Source organism: Pinus tabuliformis, chromosome X (genome assembly GCF_031772625.1).
Source record: "Pinus tabuliformis cultivar Carrire ecotype Pingquan chromosome X, CPIR1, whole genome shotgun sequence".
In the NCBI taxonomy this organism is placed as follows: domain Eukaryota; kingdom Viridiplantae; phylum Streptophyta; class Pinopsida; order Pinales; family Pinaceae; genus Pinus; species Pinus tabuliformis.
The window spans coordinates 1,045,498,760-1,045,519,248 of record NC_142308.1 but is presented as its reverse complement, the minus strand read 5'-3'; the positions used below and the strand labels follow the sequence as shown (position 1 = coordinate 1,045,519,248).

Sequence of the window (20,489 nt, the reverse complement as noted above, 5' to 3'; positions counted from 1 at the left end):
GAAGGACAAGAAAACCAGTGGTACATCGACAGTGGATGCTCAAAACACATGACAAGTGACAAAGAAAAACTACACTCATATAATGCCTTAGAAAAGGAAAATAATGTCTCATTTGGAAATGACACTCCTGCTGTCATAAAAGGTAAAGGCTTTGTTTTCTTGAAAGAAAAAGCTAAAGTTGGGAATGTTATGTATGTTGATGGTCTAAAGCATAACCTGTTGAGTGTGAGTCAAATGTGTGATCAAGGAAATGAAGTGGTGTTTTGATCAAACAGATGTGTTGTTCATGAGCTTGATACAAGAGAAACCATGATCAGAGGTACAAGAACTCCAAAAAACTTATACATACTCAAGGGAGGACAACGACAATGCTATCTAAGCAAAAGTCATGAAAATTGGCTATGGCACATAATATTGGGACATCTAAGCTTTTCTCAAATAAGAAAAGCATGAAGATTCCAGGTTGTTCGTGATCTTCCAAATATCAGCTTTCCTGAAAATACTATATGCAAACCATGTCAATTCGATAAGAAAACCATATCTCACTTCATCGAAAAGGAAGGGTCAACAAGTAAGCCTCTTGAACTTGTTCATACTGATTTATGTGGACCATCAAGGAAAAAGTCACCTCGTGGAGAAGAATATTTTATATTGTTCATTGATGATTTTTCCAGAATGTGTTGGATAGGTCTTCTAAAGCATAAAGATGAAGCATTTGAAAAGTTCAAATCCTTCAAAGATTTGGTTGAAAATGAATCAGATCACAAAATAAAATGCCTCAGATCTGATTGAGGGTAATTTACCTTGGATGAATTCTTTGACTTGTGTGAACAACATGGAATTAAAAGGCAACTCTCCACCGCAAGGACTCAACAAAATGGAGTGGTAGAAAGGCTAAACGGAACTGTTCAACAAATGGCTCGAGCTATGCTAGATGAATCTGGAACTCCTGCAACCTTTTGGGGTGAAGCTGCATTCGTTGTCGTCACTATTATCAACCAAGCAAATGTTCGGGTAAATAACACTCAAACTCCACATGAACTTTGTTATGGTAAGACTCCTACTGTAAAATACTTCAAAGTTTTTGGAAGAAAATGTTACATCAAAAGGAATGATGAAAAAATTGGTAAGTTTGAACCCAGAGCAGATGAAGGTATTCTTCTTCGCTACTCTTCTCGAAGTAAAGGACATAAATGTTATAATAAAATACTTGGGAAAATTATTGAAAGTATTGATGTTGTGGTTGATGAAGCATGCAAAAATCCAAAACAAACAAAAACCAAAGTGTTATAGACATTTTGGTGCCTTACACCATTGAGCATGAAAATGTCCATAATCTAAGGGATCCAAAGTCCCTAAGCATGTTGTTCCTACCCCTAGAGGAACAAGGCTAACAAACCACAACAATTCACAGAAGTTCTCCACCAAAAACTGCTCAAAACAAGTCAAATCGGGATCATTTCAGTGGCTACACTAGCTGTTTGCGCTGAATGTCAAAGCCAACACTGGCTACCTGCGTTGAATTTCAAATGGAACACTGGCTACCTGCGCTGAATGAGAGTGGACATGTGGCAGGCTCATTTCTCAAGGTGTCAAAACCCAGGAAGCTTCCAAAATGACACTTGCCTCAGGAAATTCGACTGGTGATGAGTAAGAGGTTCCAAATCTCCAAGTGGAAGAAAGAACCTCCAAGTGGACTCAAGAACTGATAGAGGGAGAGGACACTAGTCATATCTCAAGCTGACTCATCCTCTCTCCAAACATCTATATATGGATCTCTCCTCCATGAGATCTAGAGGCTGGAATTTTGTTATTGCAAAGAATTGTTGTTGGTTTGAGACTGGAACTATTGGGTGCTTAATGCTTTGAAGGGGGTGAAGATAGGAATTCCATTTGCTGGGAAGGAGATGCTGGATTGGAGCCCTCTGGGTTGTATCTCTTCCTGAACCTTGTTATTCATCAATAAAGTTATCTTGGTTTCTCCTATATGCTGATGTATTCTTGATGTATGATTGCATTAGTGTATTTGGTTTATTTCTAATCCTAAACTAGTTATGAATGTGAATATCTGTATTTGTGTAGTGTTCTTCTCTTGTCTCAAGTAGTTGTTCTCTTGTTGCAAGTAGCTGTTCTCTTGTGATCTCGCGGGAACCTGTTGAAGCTGGACGAGTGAGAAGGCAAGTAGCTGTGAACTCCCAAAGAGAAGAGAGACTGGATCGAGGGACAAACGGAAGACACCGGTAAGTCTATTGATCTCTCTTCTTTCACATTTCATAAAGGAAGAAACCAGAATAGCTGTCTCTGTTTGTTGCTAAGGCACTGTCACACCTTAGGTGGATAGGATCGTCCTGCATAGACAAAAAAAACAACATTTTTTTTAGCCAATTGATAAGTCTCAAACAAAAGGGTTCAATAATGGAGCACATTGAGGAGTTCCAAAAATTGAACATAAGGGTAAAAGATATTCCAGAGGAGCATAGGATTTATGTGTTCATAGGGTCTTTAAAGGATAATATCCAACATGATGTGCGCCTTTGGGAACCTGATTCATTAGAGAAGGCATTCAGGTTAGCAAGAAAAATGGAAAGCAAAATTATGGCAACTAGGAAGCATACCGTTCACAACTATAAAGACGGAAGTGTTGTTGCCCATAGTCTTCCACAACCTACAAGGTTGACACCACAACAATTGGAAGAAAAAAGAGCAAAAGGGCTTTGTTACAATTGTGATAGCAAATACACAAAAGGTCATAAGTGTGCTGAGAAGAAATTATTCTACATAGATTGTGAAGAGGAAGAAGAAAAGGAGAAAGAAAGGTCAAAAGAAGAGGATATATTCCAGGAACAAAGCCTAGATGAAGAACAAATAAATCCGACCATATCTTGTAATGCATTGGCGGGAATTACCACTCCTCAAACCATCAAGATAGAAGGACAAATCAAGAAGAAAAAGGTAATAGTGTTGATTGATTCAGGAAGCACCCACAATTTTATTCATTGTAGGGTAGCAAAAGAATTGAATTGCTTCCTATATCCAGCACCAGAGTGTCAAGTGATGATTGCAAATGGAGGAACAATAAATTTTTCTGGAAAGTGCCATAATATCAAGCTATCCATGGGAGAATATGTATTGACTAGCCCAATGCTTTCCATTCCAATGGGAGGTGCTGATGTTGTACTAGGAGTCCAATGGCTACAATCCTTGGGTACAATAGCTTTTAATTTTCAAGAACTTTTCATGAAATTTTCTGTGGAAGGAAAGGAAGTTGAATTAAGGGGTATTGCAGGGAAACCAGGAAAGATAATCAGCTCTAATGGCATGAAAAAGCTTCTAAAAAAGGAGCAAAGAGGTGTAATTGCACAATTATGTTCGCTAGATGTTTCCACATTGGAATCATCTATTTCTCCAGATCTCCAAAAAGTCCTGGACAATCATTCCAAGGTATTTGAGACTCCCAAAGGTCTCCCACCTATGCGTGATCATGATCATGCTATTCATCTGATTCCAGGAAGTGTTCCTCCAAACATCAGGCCGTACAGATATCCATATGTCCAAAAAAGTGAAATTGAACGTATGGTTGCAGAAATGCTAGAGGCTGTTATAATTCAACCGAGTCAAAGTTCTTTCTCAGCTCCAGTAGTATTGGTGCACAAGAAGGATGGATCATGGCGCATGTGTCCAGATTATAGGGAGCTCAACAAGCTCACTATTAAAGATAAGTTCCCCATTCCTGTTATTGATGAATTACTGGATGAATTGCATGGATCAATTTACTTCACCAAGTTGGATCTTCGTTCGGGATATCATCAAATCAGAATGAAGATTGAAGACATTCCAAAAACAGCATTTAGAACTCATGAGGGTCATTATGAATTTTTGGTCATGCCTTTTGGCCTTACCAATGCACCTTCAACATTTCAAGGTTTGATGAATTCAATTTTCAAACCATTCCTTAGAAAATTTGTGTTAGTATTTTTTGATGATATACTAATCTACAGCAAGTCTTGGAAGGATCATGTTGAACATGTTGACAGGGTGCTACAACTATTGGAGGAGAAACAATTATATGCAAAAAGATCCAAATGTTTCTTTGGAGTCCAGGAGGTGGAATATTTGGGTCATATTGTATCTCATGAAGGAGTTAAGGTAGACCCTAGCAAAATTAAAGCCATTAAGGAATGGAAAATCCCCACATCCATAAAGCATCTGCGAGGATTTCTTGGGTTGACAGGGTATTATCGCAAGTTTGTTAAGAATTATGGGAGAATAGCAGCACCTCTAACAACATTATTGAAGAAAGATTCATTTTCATGGACTTCGGAAGCAACAAAGGCCTTTGAACATCTTAAAGAGGCAATGTGCCAAGCACCGGTCTTAGCTACACCGGACTTCACAAAAACCTTTATTGTGGAATGTGATGCTTCAGGAAATGGAATTGGTGTTGTTCTAATGCAAGATGAAAGACCCATTGCTTTTGAAAGTCGTCCAATCAAGGGAAAGTTTTTAAACAAAGCTATTTATGAGAAGGAAATGTTGGCAATACTCCATGCACTTAAGAAATGGCGACCCTACCTAATGGGAAGACACTTCAAGGTAAAAACGGATCATGATAGCCTTAAATACTTTTTAGAACAAAGATTATCCTCTGAAGAGCAACAAAAGTGGGTCACAAAGATGTTGGTTTATGACTTTGAAATCATCTACAAAAAAGGGAAGCAAAATGTGGTGGCAGATGCACTCTCAAGAAAGGATGAGGATGTGGAAGCATTGTTGTGTGCCATTTCTATTATCCAACCAGATTGGATAAACGAAGCAAGGGAGGAATGGAAGAACGACGAAGAAGTGTGGGCACTTATTCAAAAGCTACAACAAGATTCCAGTACTTCTGATACATTTAGCTGGCAAAATGATTCGTTATGGTACAAAGATCGCTTATACCTCTGTAAGAATTCCCAGCTAAAACAAAAGATTCTTATGGAATTGCACACTTCTCCCTTAGGAGGGCACTCAGGATTTTTAAAAACTTACCACAGGGTTAAGAAGGAATTTTTTTGGGATGGCCTTAAATCAGATATTCAAAAGTTTGTGGCGGAATGTTTGGTTTGCCAGCAAAATAAAGTTGAAACAATTAAGACACCAGGTCTATTACAACCTTTATCCATTCCAAGCCAACGTTGGGAGGAGGTTTCAATGGATTTTATCACAGGTTTACCCAAGTCTGAGGGAAAGAGTGTCATCATGGTGGTAGTTGACAGACTTACCAAGTATGCACACTTTTGTGCATTATCACATCCATTTAAAGCCAGTACAGTTTCTACTGCATTTATGGAAACAATTCAAAAGCTACATGGAAACCCAAAGATTATTGTAAGTGACAGAGATCCCATTTTCACTGGAAATTTTTGGACAAAATTATTTTCTTGTCTTGGTACTCAGTTAGCTCATAGCTCATCTTATCATCCTCAATCTGATGGGCAAACTGAGATAGTAAACAAATGTTTGGAAGGATATCTTCGTTGCTTTGTATCTGATAAACAGACACAATGGGTCAAATGGTTGCCTCTGGCTGAATGGTGGTATAACACTTCCTTCCATACAGCAACAAAAATGACCCCATTTATGGCACTTTATGGGTATCAACCACCATCCATCACATCATATTTAAGAGAAAATTCTAAGGTTCAGGCAGTGGAACATCACATCGAACATCAACAACAAGTCCTCCAACTCTTAAAGGATAACCTCGTGTTGGCACAAAATAGAATGAAACAACAGGCAGATCAACATCGCAGTGAAAGAAGTTTTGATGTAGGTGATTGGGTATTCCTACGGCTACAACCATATAAGCAAATGTCCCTAAAGCAAGCTAAGAAGGATAATAAATTATCACCAAAGTATTATGGTCCGTACAAGGTGTTGGAAAAGATTGGTACTATGGCATACAAATTGGAGCTTCCTGCAGCTTCTCGATTGCACCCAGTTTTCCATGTTTCATGTTTAAAGAAGGTTATAGGTGACAAGCTCCCAATTCAAACAATATTGCCAGAACTTGACGAGGAAGGAAAAATTATATTGGAACCGGAAGCAATCACAGAAACAAGAACTCGACAGCTACGAAATCGATCAATTTCAGAGTATCTTATCAAGTGGAAGAACTTATCCGCTGAAGATTCCACATGGGAGGATGAGAATTTTATGCAGAAGTATCCAGAACTGCTCAAGCGTTGAGGACAACACTTTTTTGAAGGAGAGGGGCATGTTGGGTCCCTATAATACTAGTGATTACCCCATTACTATTGTAGTTATACCCCTATTTATATTGTTGTGCCCCTATTACCCCCATATTGTTATTTCTGTGCCCCATAGAATCCCTCTATTGTTATTTTTGTGGCTTTATATTATTATTGTTAGGTCGGCTGGATTATATTGTGACTCCTTAGACTCCTATATATAGAAAGGAGGTTTTTTCATTTGTATCATCCAAGAATTGTTCATTTATGTAATGTAAAGGAGGTTGCCCCCTCGAACAGGCTGAATTCTAAGGCGTGGATTTATCTTTTCTATCTTTTCTTGAGCTGGTTTCATAACAAAGTCGCTCTTGAACATGACACTTTTCCTACGTACCACAATCGGGTTGGGTTGTTTCATTCACCGGTCACATCCATGGTCTTGCCATACCATCCATATTTGGGGTAATGCTACCAATCCATCGCATCAGTGTCGCCATATGTTCAAGAGAAGTCGTTCAAAAAAGTCAACCGTGTCCCATCCACTACCATACATTATCCTTCATCCTTTCATGACCGCCACCCTGAATCATATGTCATAGATCGTTTTCACCTCCATTAAAATCATTAGCTCCGTTCCGCGTCACTGATGTGGGATTCATTAAGGCCCTCCTTTGATGGATCGCTTCTTGTCGACATCAGCTCATTATCCAAGAAGTTGATCTAGGAACAACCCTTTCAGTACTTTGAAGCTTGCATGCCTCAATGGCAAGTTTCTCACTTCCGGCGACAGGTATACATCAATGACCTTCGACCGAAAGATTTTGCATGGTGTTCGACGCCAAGTCCTTTATTCACACCATGTGAATTGTACTGCAGTACCTTGAGGGTAATTATCATTATCGGTGATTCCTCTCGTGCTTGTTAACGGTTTACATCATTGACCGATAATCAAGCGATGTCTTTCCATGTTCGACTTCAGAACATTTCTCACATGGATCGACTTGTACTTAGAGTGAAGATCGAATGAGTTTGAAGACCCCGGATCTAGTTTCATCCATCTGGGTTGTGATATATATTCAGGAAAGATAAAGACTTTGACATGTATATCATTGCAGCAGATAATCATCCTACTCAAAGGATGATAATTTCATCAAAATTATCAGTCTACCATCAGACGATTGTCTGTTCTATGTACAGAAAAATGAATTTATAAAGCTGAGCATGGGAATGCCCGCCTTAGCTAGATCATGAAAACAGTATGAAAAATAATGTATTGTATTGTATCTTATTACAGGTCTCCTCTCAGCATTGGATGAACTTCGGATCCCCCTGATAAAGCATTTCCCCCGATAAACAACCTCATACTTTAGGGGGCAACTGTTATAGACATTTTTGTGACTTACAACATTGAGCATGAAAATTTCCATAATCTAAGGGATCCAAAGTCCCTAAGCATGTTGTTCCTACCCCTAGAGGAACAAGGCTAACAAACCACAGCAATTCACAGAAGTTCTCCACCAAAAACTGCTCAAAACAAGTCAAATAAGGATCATTTCAGTGGCTACACTAGCTGTTTGCGCTGAATGTCAAAGCCAACACTGGCTACCTGCGTTGAATGTCAAATGGAACACTGGCTACCTGCGCTGAATGAGAGTGGACATGTGGCAGGCTCATTTCTCAAGGTGTCAAAACCCAGGAAGCTTCCAAAATGACACTTGCCTCAGGGAATTCGACTCGTGATGAGTAAGAGGTTCCAAATCTCCAAGTGGAAGCAAGAACCTCCAAGTGGACTCAAGAACTGACAGAGGGAGAGGACACTAGTCAGATCTCAAGCTGACTCATCCTCTCTCCAAACATCTATATATGGATCTCTCCTCCATGAGATCTAGAGGCTGGAATTTTGTTATTGCAAAGAATTGCTGTTGGTTTGAGACTGGAACTATTGGGTGCTTAATGCTTTGAAGGGGGTGAAGATAGGAATTCCATTTGTTGGGAAGGATATGCTGGATTGGAGCCCTCTGAGTTGTATCTCTTCCTGAACCTTGTTATTCATCAATAAAGTTATCTTGGTTTCTCCTATATGCTGATGTATTCTTGATGTATGATTGCATTAGTGTATTTGGTTTATTTCTAATCCTAAACTAGTTATGAATGTGAATATCTGTCTTTGTGTAGTGTTCTTCTCTTGTCTCAAGTAGCTATTCTCTTGTCGCAAGTAGCTGTTCTCTTGTGATCTCGCAGGAACCTGTTGAAGCTGGGCGAGTGAGAAGGCAAGTAGCTGTGAACTCCCAAAGAGAAGAGAGACCGGATCTAGGGACAAACGCAAGACACCGGTAAGTCTATTGATCTCTCTTCTTTCACATTTCATTAAGGAAGAAACCAGAATAGCTGTCTCTGTTTGTTTCTAAGGCACTGTCACACCTTAGGTGGATAGGATCGTCCTGCATAGGCATTTTTCCCCACAACACAAAGATTATGACAATGAAGAAGATGAGGATCATTTTCCCACATCAAATCACACTGATTCTGAAGAAGAAACCAATGAAGCACCAGAAGAAGAGATAACGGTAGAAGAAAAGACTCCGTCTAGGTACGTTTAGAAAAATCATCCAGAAACACAAATTTTAGGGGAAAAAGGGGCAGGTGTACAAACAAGAAGAACTATTACAAAAGCCTCAAGCTATCTAGCATTACTATCTTCCACCGAACCTCAAAATGTAAATGAAGCATGCAAAGATGAATGTTGGGTCAAGGCCATGAATGAGGAACTTGAGAAAATTGAAAAGAATAATACTTGGGAATTAGTTCCTAGACCTCATGATAAGAATATCATAGGAACTAAATGGATATTCAAAAACAAGCTGAACGAAAATGGAGAAGTTATTAGAAACAAAGCCAGAATTGTTTTTAAAGGATATGCTCAACAAGAAGGTATAGGTTTTGAAGAAACTTTTGTACATGTTGCTAGACTTGAAGCCATAAGGATGTTTCTTGCTCTTCTAGTTTTCAGAAATTCAAAGTATACCGAATGGATGTAAAATCTGCTTTTCCTAATGGAGACTTAGAAGAAGAAGTCTATATTGAACAACTAGAAGGATTCATTCTTGGAAATGATGCAAAACTTGTATGCAGACTCAGAAAGGCTCTCTATGGTCTAAAAGAGGCTCCAAGGGCCTGGTATTATCGTCTTGACAAATATCTCCACCAATAGGGTTTTTCAAGGGGGTCAGCAGACAACAATCTATATAAAAAGATTGACACTGATAAATTGCTAATAATTGTTGTTTATGTTGATGATATCATTTTTGTTAGCAATGAAGAATCCATGAGTCAGAATTTTGCTTCAGTAATGCAACAAGAATTTGAAATGTCCTTGCTTGGTGAGCTTACCTATTTTCTTGGTCTACAAGTTCAACAAAATAAAGATGGTATTTTTCTCTCACAAACCAAATATCTCAAACAGATCTTGAAAATGTACAACATGGAAGATTATAAACCATTATGTACCCCAATGGTAACAGGATGCAGTCTCAACTCAAATGATGAATCAGCATCAGTACATCAACCAACTTACAGATCCATGATTGGCAGTCTGCTTTATCTAACAGGTACCCAACCTGACATCATGCATGCAGTAGGAATAGTTGGAAGATTCCAAGCAAATCCAAAGGAATCACATCTTCAGGCAGTCAAAAGGATTTTGAAATATCTTCAAGGAACACAAAACTTTGGTTTATGGTATCCTAGAGATACAGATCTTACACTTCATGCGTATACAGATGCAGATTGGGTAAGAAGTGTTGATGACAGAAAAAGCACTAGTGTTGGTGCATTCTATATGGGTTCCAGGTTAGTGTCTTGGTTTAGCAAGAAGAAAAGTTCAATTGCATTATCTACAGTTGAAGCAAAATACATGGCTGCTGCATCTTGCTGCACACAACTACTTTGGATGATGCAAACCTTGCAAGACATTCAAATCACATGTACACCACCCATCTCCATTCTATGTGATAATACAAGTGCCATCAGTATTTCAAAGAATCCAGTCATGCACTCCAAGACCAAGCACATACCCATCAAATATCATTTTCTACGTGAACAAGTGCTTGAACAAAAGGTCAAATTGGAGTATGTTCCCTCCAAAGAACAAGTTGTTGATATATTCACTAAGCCACTGCCGAGAGAGAAATTTGAATATCTCAGACAAAAGCTTGGAGTAGTTGCTACATCATCCTGCTGTTAAATCTTATTTTTTCAGAGAAAGGTGTTATACGCGAGTTTCATGAAGCGTATGTTGGAAATACTGAGGGGGGGGGGGGGGTGAATCAGTATTTCTTACAATCTATTTTTTTTAATTGTTCTAGTGATTGCCAACAACCTATATAGATATGTATATGTATACATAGAACACAGAAATCAACGGCTAAATTTAATGATTTTATTAAAACTCAAGACAGTGGAAAGAAATAAATACAATATAAGTATAAATCTGATTGTGAATAGTTTCCAAGCTCCAACTTGGACTTCAGTGAGGCTCCAACCTCCAGAGCACCAACTCTGTTTTGTAGTGGTTCTGCACTTAGGAGCACCTACCCCAATGACTTTAGTCCTGTTTAGTTCTAAGGCTCCAACCTCTTGGGCTCCAACCCAACCTTGGTATAAATAGGTATGTTGCTGCACTCTATTCAGCTGAGGTTGTCTCACTCCTTCTCTCCTGCCTCTACTTCTTCTGCTTCCTCTACAACCTCCGCTGCTTTTTCTGCCGCTTTTGCCCCTGCTGCTTCTACTATCTCACCCTCAGGTTCTTCACCACCATAATAGCACCAACAGTTCTTTGTTTCTATTGTTTTATACATTCCCATGCCTTTGTCCATTCGTTTCCTCTTACACCGTCTCTTAGGCTTCCTCCTCAGTCGTTTTCGTTTCCTCCGACTCACTTGATCTTTCAGCTTCCCTCCTTGATTGCTGATGACCAATTCTTCTCATTACTGTCTTTTTATTCTATTTGTCCTTCCAAGGAATTTATGGGTACTTGTGTGACTAATCTGGAGTATGACTCAAAGAAATAAGCTGGTCCAAAAAGTGACCCACTAGCATTCTCTGGTGAGTGAAGAAGTTTCTTGGCCATATGCCGATGAATGCAGAGCTGTCTAAAAGCTATTAGGTAAGGATTTTATAAATTATTATTTTGAAAGAGGCTTCGGCAGGTAGCACCAATAAATGACGGACATGTCTCTATTTTCTACCTTTGAAAGACTTTTGATAATAAAAGATATAAGCCCAAATTTCTGAACGATCGCAGCAGAACACTTCAGATTCGAGATGGATAGCAGTTAGGTTGAATAGTGGTCACAAGGTACTCATATCATCCAATGCTTCAATACACTCTTTGAGAAAGTGTTTAATAGCAGCGCCTCAATTGTTCTAGCAGTACAACCAAGTTAATTCATTTGTGGCGGAACTTGAAGAGAGAACAAAAGAAATCAGAGAATGCAAGAGCTGAATACTGTCACATCAACCGGAAACCTGTGTGATTGAACCCGCACCATTCGATCATCGCATCGAGATCCGATGGTCTCTGTTGTTTCTTCATGCAAGTTAAACGTTGTTCTCTTTCCCACCATTGATCGCGTCCATCGCTTGATCTAACGGTGATCGCGCCTCCTGCTTTTGTTAAGTGCTCACACGTTAACGCGCGATCGCAGTGGTTTCGCGCCCGTCACTTCAGCCACGTGTTGCACATTAACTAGATCGCGCGGCCATATATGGAAACCGCCTTGGACCCAAAGGCGGTGCGGGGAATATTGCTTACTGCCTACTTGTACGTCTCCCACGCATTATCATCCGCGCATCTTTCACGTGTGACGACTGTTGGATCCGATGCTTTTTTATTTGACGGCTCACATTCAATCGTGTCAGAGCTTTCAACTTCCAGAATGATGATCTTGCCAGTGAGGCTTTTGAAAAAGATCTGAATTCCCTCTCTGAGACGGAGAACGAGGTGAAGAGTAGATTCCTTCTGAATGTTATAATCTGCGAGGGTTCGGCCATCCTCAAGCTGTTTGCCAGCAAAAATGAGCCTCTGCTGATCAGGAGGAATTCCCTCCTTGTCCTGGATCTTTGCCTTAACATTGTCAATCGTATCTGAGCTCTCCACCTCAAGCGTTATGGTCTTTCCGGTCAATGTCTTCACGAATATCTGCATCTTGAAATCTAAAATTTACGAACAAAACACCTGAAATAAATTTCTTGAGAAAACGGTTCACACAGACATTACGAAAATTTCCCAACACTGGATTGAAACAGCATATTTATATGGTTTCTGCTTCAATAATGGTTTCTGCTCCAATGGCTCTATGTGCTCCTCCTCTTCGGTTCTGTTTGCTCCTCTCGTCTCTATCTGCTCCTCGAATATTGAAATATTGACATCAATGACAATCTGTGTCCAACAATCTCCCCCTTTTTTGTTGATGGAAATATTCTTCTGCTTTCTCCCCCTTTGACATCAATGGAAAAGGGATGCATATGGACTCCCCCTGTCAAACTGTTCCCCCTGTCCTGCTACATCTTTATGAATGAACTTTAGTGATGATAAAGAAATAACCCCCATCTTTTGATGCAGATGTTCGAATGCTTCTCGAGGAAGAGGTTTTGTGAAAATATCAGCTATCTGCTCCTTAGTACTGATATAGTCCAAGATGATGTTTTGTTCAGCTACTTGTTCATGGAGGAAATGATACTTGATTGGTATGTGTTTGGTTCTTGAGTGCATCACAGGATTTTTGCTAAGACTGATAGCACTTGTGTTGTCACAATAGACGGAAATTGGTTGATCTGTACATATGTCGAGATCTTTTAGAGCTTCCTTCATCCATAGTATCTGAGAACAACAGTCTATTACAACAATATACTCAGCTTCAGCTGTGGATAATGATATGGATGACTATTTTTTGCTGAGCTAGGATACCAAACAGTCTCCTAGGAAGAATGCATTTCCACTAGTGCTTTTCTGATCATCTATACTTCCAGCCCTATCAGCATTGGTGTATGTAGTTACAGTCAATGTTGAGTCCTTTGGGTACCAGAGACCGAAATCAGAAGTTCCCTTCAGATATCTGAGTATTCTTTTTACAGCTAGTAAATGGGATTGTTTGGGAGCAGATTGAAATCTTCCCACCATTCCTACTGCTTGCATTATGTCTGGTCGTGTAGCTGTTAAGTATAGAAGGGCTCCAATCATTGACTTGTATTGAGTTGCATATACTAGAGGGGAGTCATCATCTTTTCTCAGTTTGCAGTTTGTGGTCATAGGTGTGCTCATGGGTGCATAATCCTCCATTCCGTATTTTTTGAGCATGTCTTTTAGATATTTGGTTTGAGATATACACAATCCTGCTCTAGTTTGAGATATTTGAAGTCCAAGGAAGTGGGACAACTCTCCTATCATTGACATCTCAAACTCTTTTGACATGTTTTGAGAAAATTCATGGCTCATTTCATCATTATTACTAGCAAAAATAAGATCATCGACATAAACAAGAGCAACTAGTAACTTACCTTAATCTATCTTTATGTATAGATTGCTTCCAGCCACTCCCTTTTTGAAGCCTTGTTGTTGTATATAGTGATCCAGTCTTGCATACCAAGCTCTAGGAGCTTGTTTCAACCCATATAAAGCCTTTTTCAACTTACAAACTAAGTCCTTTCCTGCTGTTAGATCAAAACCTTCTGGCTACTCCATGTAGACTTCCTCCTTCAGTTCCCCATTTAGAAATGTTGATTTCACGTCCATTTGATAGATTTTGAATCCTTTTGAGCAAGAAAATTCCAAGAGCATCCTGATAGCTTCCATACGGGCCATTGGTGCAAATGTCTCTTCAAAGTCAATTCCTTAAATTTGTGAATAGCCTTTGCAGGCAAGTCTTGCCTTGTTTCTGATAACCTGTCCTTCCTCATTCATTTTATTTTTGAACACCCATTTGGTTCCTGTTATGTTTTTGTCCTTTGGACGAGGTACCAGCTCCCATGTCTTGTTCTTCTCAATTTGGGTCATTTCTTCTTCCATGGCTTTTACCCAATGAGGATCCTTACTTGCTTCTGCAAATGTTTTTGGTTCTATCATAGATAGGAGGGCAATGACTTTTCTCTTGGGTGTAATTGTTATCCTTCTTCGGGTCTGCACACCTTCATCTTTATTGCCAATGATCTGCTCTTCTGGATGGTGTCTTTGGACATACTTCGTCTTAGAAGGGGTATTAGGTGGTTCTCTTTCCTCTTCTTCTTCTTCTTCTTCCTCATCTATTTCTTTTTCTTTAGGTTTTTCTTCTTCAATGAGAGAGTCATCTTCATGTTCTTCAATTTCCTTTTCTAGAAGATATTCATCAACCTTTACATCAATGCTTTCCACTATTTTCTTCAGTCGATAATTGTAGCACTTGTAATCCTTGATCCGTGTAGAGTATCCAAGAAATATCCCTTCATCAACCCGAGAATCAAACTTTCTTGGTGAACCATCATTTATTTTTATGAAGCACTTGCTTCCAAAGATTTTGAAGCACTTCACCGAAGCAGGTCTTCCTTTCCATAGCTCATAAGGAGTTTTATCACAATTTGGTCTTAATTGAGTTCGATTGAGTGTGTAGATAACTGTCCCTACTGCTTCTCTCCAGAATTTAGGCTGTAAGTCTGCTGCTAATAACATTGTTCTTGACATTTCTTGGATTGTTCGGTTTCTTCTTTCAACTACCCCATTTTCTGAGGTGTTCTGGAAGCCGAGAATTCCCTTTTAATTCCATGAATATTACAGAACTCACTAAACTCGTTTGATGTGAATTCTCCTCCTTTGTCTGTTCTGACGCACTTAATTTTTGAATCTTTTTCATTTTCTACAAGGGATTTTAGATTCTTGAAACACTCAAAAGTTTTAGATTTATACTTTATGAAATATATCCACATCATTCTAGTATAATCATCAACAAATAACACAAAGTACCTTTCTCCTTGGAGTGCTTGATTTCTAGTTGGCCCACATACATCAGCATGGATGATCTCTAAGGGCTTCGATGTAGAGTGTTCCTTTGTCTTGTGGCTGATTCTGGTCTGATTTCCATGTTGACATGGAACACATACTGTTTGATTTTATTTGAACAGCCTTGGGATGTCTTGTACAGCTTTGATCTTGCTAATATTGATCAGATTTTCGAAGCTTGTATGTCCAAGTCGCTTGTGCCATAGCCAACTCTCATCTGTCTGACTCAGGTAGCATTTATTTTCTTGAATATTGTTCAGAATGTAAATGTTGTCTGGTGCCCTCACCCCTTTTGCCACAAATTTCCCTAAGGCAGAGTTCCTTATTTCACAGTCTTTGGTGCTGAAAACAACCTTATGTCCTTGTTCACAGATTTGGCTGACACTCAAGAGGTTGTGTTTGAGTCCATCAACCAGCAAAGCATCTTGAGCTATTCCTTTTCCATTCATCAGAGTAACTGTTCCTTTTCCTGCAATTCTGCCAGATCCACTTCCAAAGAACACATTCCATTCCTTTTTACTCAGTGATACAAACTTCCTTCTGTCTCCTGTCATGTGTCTGGAGCACCCACTATCTATAAACCACTGGTTTCCATTATTTTGAGCATATAGAGCCAGACCGCATTTGTCCATGCTGGAGTTCTTGCTACTCGTGTTTCTTCCTTTGAGTGGGCAGTCTTGTTCATAGTGTCCATTATTGTACTAGAAAGAGCAAATCAGATCAAATTTGTTCAAGGGATCAAATGAATTAAAGATTTTGACTTGTCCCTGCCTTTTGGGGGCATATGAGTTGATTATTCTATCCTTTAGCTTTGTCTTTTCACTTCTGCGAGCCATACAATGCCTAGCTTGATGACCGAAGTTTTTACAGTGAAAGTAGTGTCCAAGAAAGATGGTTTTGTACTTGTTGAAGCAACCACAGTTTGAGCTGATTTCCTTCCTGGGAATTACTCCTCCCTTGTTCTTTGGATTTGCGATGGGCCCTTGGTGGAGTACAGGTTTGTATTTGCTGTAGTGTCCATGATTCGACTCCACATTCTTCTTTGGAGTAATTCTCTCTTCATTCTTAGGATCTCGGGTGCACTTTTCATCTTTTGGATTGCATGAAAGTGTATCAACATAGCTTTTCACATTATTCTTAGTGCTTGAGGATTCTCCTTTGAAACCTATTCCAGACTTGTCATGTTGAGGTTTTTGATTTTTCAGAATAGTCTCAAGTATTTGAGAGCTTTTACAGCCCTTTTTAATTTGCTCCAACTCCTTTCTTAGAGACACTATTTCGGTCTCACGTTCTTAACAAGTCTTTTCCTTTTCTTTAAGCTTTGCTTCCAAGAGGTCTTCTCTCCTTCTTATTTCCTCATTTTCCACTTTGAGAGAAATGATTTTGTTCCGTAGTTTCTCATTTTCTTCAATGGCACTTATTAATAGTTCATCTACATTTCCTTCCAGCCCTGAGTCATCATCATCTGCGAGTGCCATGAATAATGCTTCTTGGCTTTCATCATGATCACTTTCCTCTTCTGATTTCCTTTTGATGACCATAAACTCATCCTCATCATACTCTTGCTTGGAGAAGAAGTTTTTCTTATTGAACCCTTTCTTTTTATGTGCCATTCTTTTAAAATTTCCTTCATCATCACTGTCATGTTTATGAGGACATTTTGCTGCATAATGGCCTATTTTACCACATTTAAAACAGATAAGAGGATACTTTCCTTTAAGCTTAGATCCTTTCTTCAGCTTCCGTACAAATTGAGCCAATTCAGATTCCACATCTGACTCATCACTACAGTCATTCCTTTCTTTCCCCTTCTTTGACCTTGAGGCCTTGAATGCTGCATATTTGGAACTTGTGCCACCTTTCCTCATTTCATAGGCAGTGAGAATGCCATGGAGTTCATCCATTTTGAGGGTATCTAGATCCTTTGCTTCTTCTATAGCACTTATTTTGGAGTCAAACCTGTCTGGAAGAGACCTTAATACCTTTTGAACGATGGTAATTTCTTCAACTTTTTCATCCAATCCTTTCAGGGAATTTACCACTTCAGCTACTCAGAGGAGGTATGTTGCAATATCTTTTTCATCTTCCATCCTCAAACTTTCAAATTGTCTTCTGTGAGTTTGAAGCTTTGCCTTTTTGACTTTTGAGTCTCCATCGTACAAGCCAACTAGCTTCTCCCACATTTCTTTGGTCGAGGTACAATGCATGATTTTTGTAAACTCGGAATCAGTGATTCCACTAGTGATGGAGTTCATGGCCTTTGAATTTGTGATGTAGGCTTTCCTCTCGTCTTGGTCTGTTGGAAGAGTGGAAGTAGTTTTGTATTCATTTTGAACAAAATGCCAGACTTCAGGTCCAAGGGACATTAAGTAGTAAGTCATTCTTTTCTTCCAGAAACCAAAGTTAGTGCCATTGAACAAAGGAGGTCTTCCTGATGCTTTATGGTTTCTCATCATGGCTGCAGATCCTTCTTCAAGCTGTTAGGCTAGTATGAAGAAGCCTGCTCTGATACCAATTGTTGGAAATACTAGGGGGGGGGTGAATCAATATTTCTTACAATATTTTTTTTTTAATTGTTCTAGTGATTGCCAACAACCTATATAGATATGTATATGTATACACAGAACACAGAAATCAACAGCTGAATTTAATGCTTTTATTAAAACTCAAGACAGTGCAAAGAAATAAATACAATATAAGTATAAATCTGATTGTGAATAGTTGCCAAGATCCAACTTGGACTTCAGTGAGGCTCCAACCTCCAAAGCACCAACTCTGTTTTGCCGTGGTTCTAAACTTAGGAGCACCTACCCCAATGACTTCAGTCCTGTTCAGTTCTGAGGCTCCAACCTCTTGGGCTCCAACCCAACCTTGGTATAAATAGGTATGCTGCTGCACTCTATTCAGCTGAGGTTGTCTCACTCCTGCTCTCCTACCTCCACTGCTTTTTCTTCCTCTTTTGCCCCTGCTGCTTCTACTATCTCACCCTCAGGTTCTTCACCACCATAACAACACCACAGTTCTATGTTTCTACTGTTTTATACATTCCCATACCTTTTTCCATCCGTTTCCGCTTACACTGTCTCTTAGGCTTCCTCCTCAGTCGCTGTTGTTTCCTCTGACTCACTTGATCTTTCAGCTTCCCTCCTTGATCGCTGATGACCAATTATTCTCATTACTATGTTTGTCTTCTATTTGTCCTTCCGAGGAATTTATGGGTACTTGTGTGACTAATCTGGAGTATGACTCAAAGAAATAAGCTGAGTCAAAAAGTGACCCACTAGCATTCTCTGGTGAGTGAAGAAGTTTCCTGGCAATATGCCGATGAATGCTGAGCTGTCTAAAAGCCATTAGGTAAGGATTTTATAAATTATTATTTTGAAAGAGGCTTCAGCCGGTAGCACCAATAAACGACGGACATGTCTCTATTTTCTACCTTTGAAAGACTTCTGATAATAAAAGATATAAGCCCAAATTTCTGAATGGTCGCAGCAGAACACTTCGGATTCGAGATGGATAGCAATTAGGTTGAATAGTGGTCACAAGGTATTCATATCATAGAATGCTTCAATACACTTTTTGAGAAAGTATTTAACAGCAGTGCCTCAACTGTTCTAGCAGTACAACCAAGTTAATTCATTTGCGGTGGAACTTGAAGAGAGTACAAGAGAAATCCAGAGAGTGCAAGAGCTGAATACTGTCACATCAACCAGAAACCCGTGCAATTAAACCTACACCATTTGATCATCGCATGGAGATCCGACGGTCTCCGTTGTTTCTTCACATGCATTAAACGTCGCTCTCTTTCCCACCGTTGATCGCGTCCATCGCTTGATCTAATGGTGATCGCGCCTCTCGCTTTTGTTAAGTGCTCACGCGTTAACACATCATCGCGGCGGTTTCGCGCCCGTCACTTCAGCCACATGTCGCGCATTAACTGCATCACATGGCCATATACGGAAACCGCCTTGGGCCCAAAGGCGGTGCGGGGAATACTGCTTACTGCTTACCTGTACGTCTCCCGTGCATTATCGTTCGTGAATCTTTCGCGTGCGACGACCGTTGGATCTGCTACTTTTTGATCCGATGACTCACATTCAATCGTGTCAGAGCTTTCGACTTCCAGAATGATGGTCTTGCCAGTGAGGGTTTTGACAAAGATCTGCATTCCCCCTCTGAGACGGAGAACGAGGTGAAGAGTAGATTCCTTCTGAATGTTATAATCTGCGAGGGTTCGGCCATCCTCAAGCTGTTTGCCAGCAAAAATGAGCCTCTGCTGATCAGGAGGAATTAACTCCTTGTCCTGGATCTTTGCCTTAACATTGTCAATCGTATCTGAGCTCTCCACCTCAAGTGTTATGGTCTTTCTGGTCAATGTCTTCACGAATATCTGCATCCTGAAATCTAAAATTTACGAACAAAACACCTGAAATAAATTTCTTGAGAAAACGGTTCACATAGACATTACAAAAATTTCCCAACGCTGGATTGAAACAACATATTTATATGGTTTCTTCTCCGATAATGATTTCTGCTCCGATGGCTCTGTGTGTTCCTCTTCTTTGGCTCTGTGTGCTCCTCTCATCTCTATCTGCTCCTCGAATATTGCCATATTGACATCAATGACAATCTATGTCCAATAGCGTAGTCGCGTACATACGTGGGTTTATGTGGGCACAGTCGCGTATATGTTGGTTTGAAGAAAAGCAGTGGGACAGACTCAGGAAAAAGGGGTCTGCTAAGGTTCTGTCAATTATCTGCTCTGTTTGATGATGGTTACTGTTATCACAAAACCAGATCCTGATAGGCTGCTGATCAGGAAGACTTTGAGTAACTATTTCAAACCAAAATTTTGGCTAAGGCTTAGCCTCCTCAACCTGAGAGGGCTCTCTCACTGGGTTAAGGATTTCAATTAAGGATTAGATGGCTAACTCTATAAAACAAATGAAGGAGTGTGAATGGGTTAAACACAGTCAAGAAACATCCATTAGGCTTGCGGAGTTAGAAAATGTTTAATATGACAACAATATTAGCTTAACATGGAAGTCAAGGCATCAAGAGTTCAATATGTCAGTTAACACAGGAGAACATGTAGGAAACACAATCTACAAATGCATGAAGGAAGTTAGAGCATTGCCAATGAGTTCTAAGTAACATACATTCATACTACTGCAAATGAGGAAATGAGGGAAATCATAAAAGACAAGCAAGCATTGAAACTCTTTCTGAAT

At 39.6% G+C, this 20,489-nt stretch overlaps 1 protein-coding gene across 1 annotated transcript; it reads right to left on the bottom strand.

Moving 5' to 3' along the window:
• Positions 1-12,045: 12,045 nt before the first annotated feature.
• LOC149143371 (polyubiquitin 11-like) lies at positions 12,046-19,654 on the bottom strand. The gene is made up of 2 exons (XM_089451792.1): positions 19,379-19,654; positions 12,046-12,387 (listed from the first exon to the last, which is right to left on the bottom strand). Exons 1-2 carry the CDS (start codon positions 19,652-19,654, stop codon positions 12,046-12,048), a joined length of 618 nt encoding a protein of 205 aa, XP_089307918.1.
• Positions 19,655-20,489: the final 835 nt, after the last annotated feature.

Coding starts and splice junctions, on each gene's coding strand:
- LOC149143371 (XM_089451792.1), bottom strand. CDS start 19,654: ATGCAGATATTCGTGAAGACATTGACCAGAAAGACCATAACACTTGAG. Junction 12,388..19,378: donor GCAAGACCATCATTCTGGAA/GTCGAAAGCTCT, acceptor ATAACGCTTGAG/GTGGAGAGCTCAGATACGAT.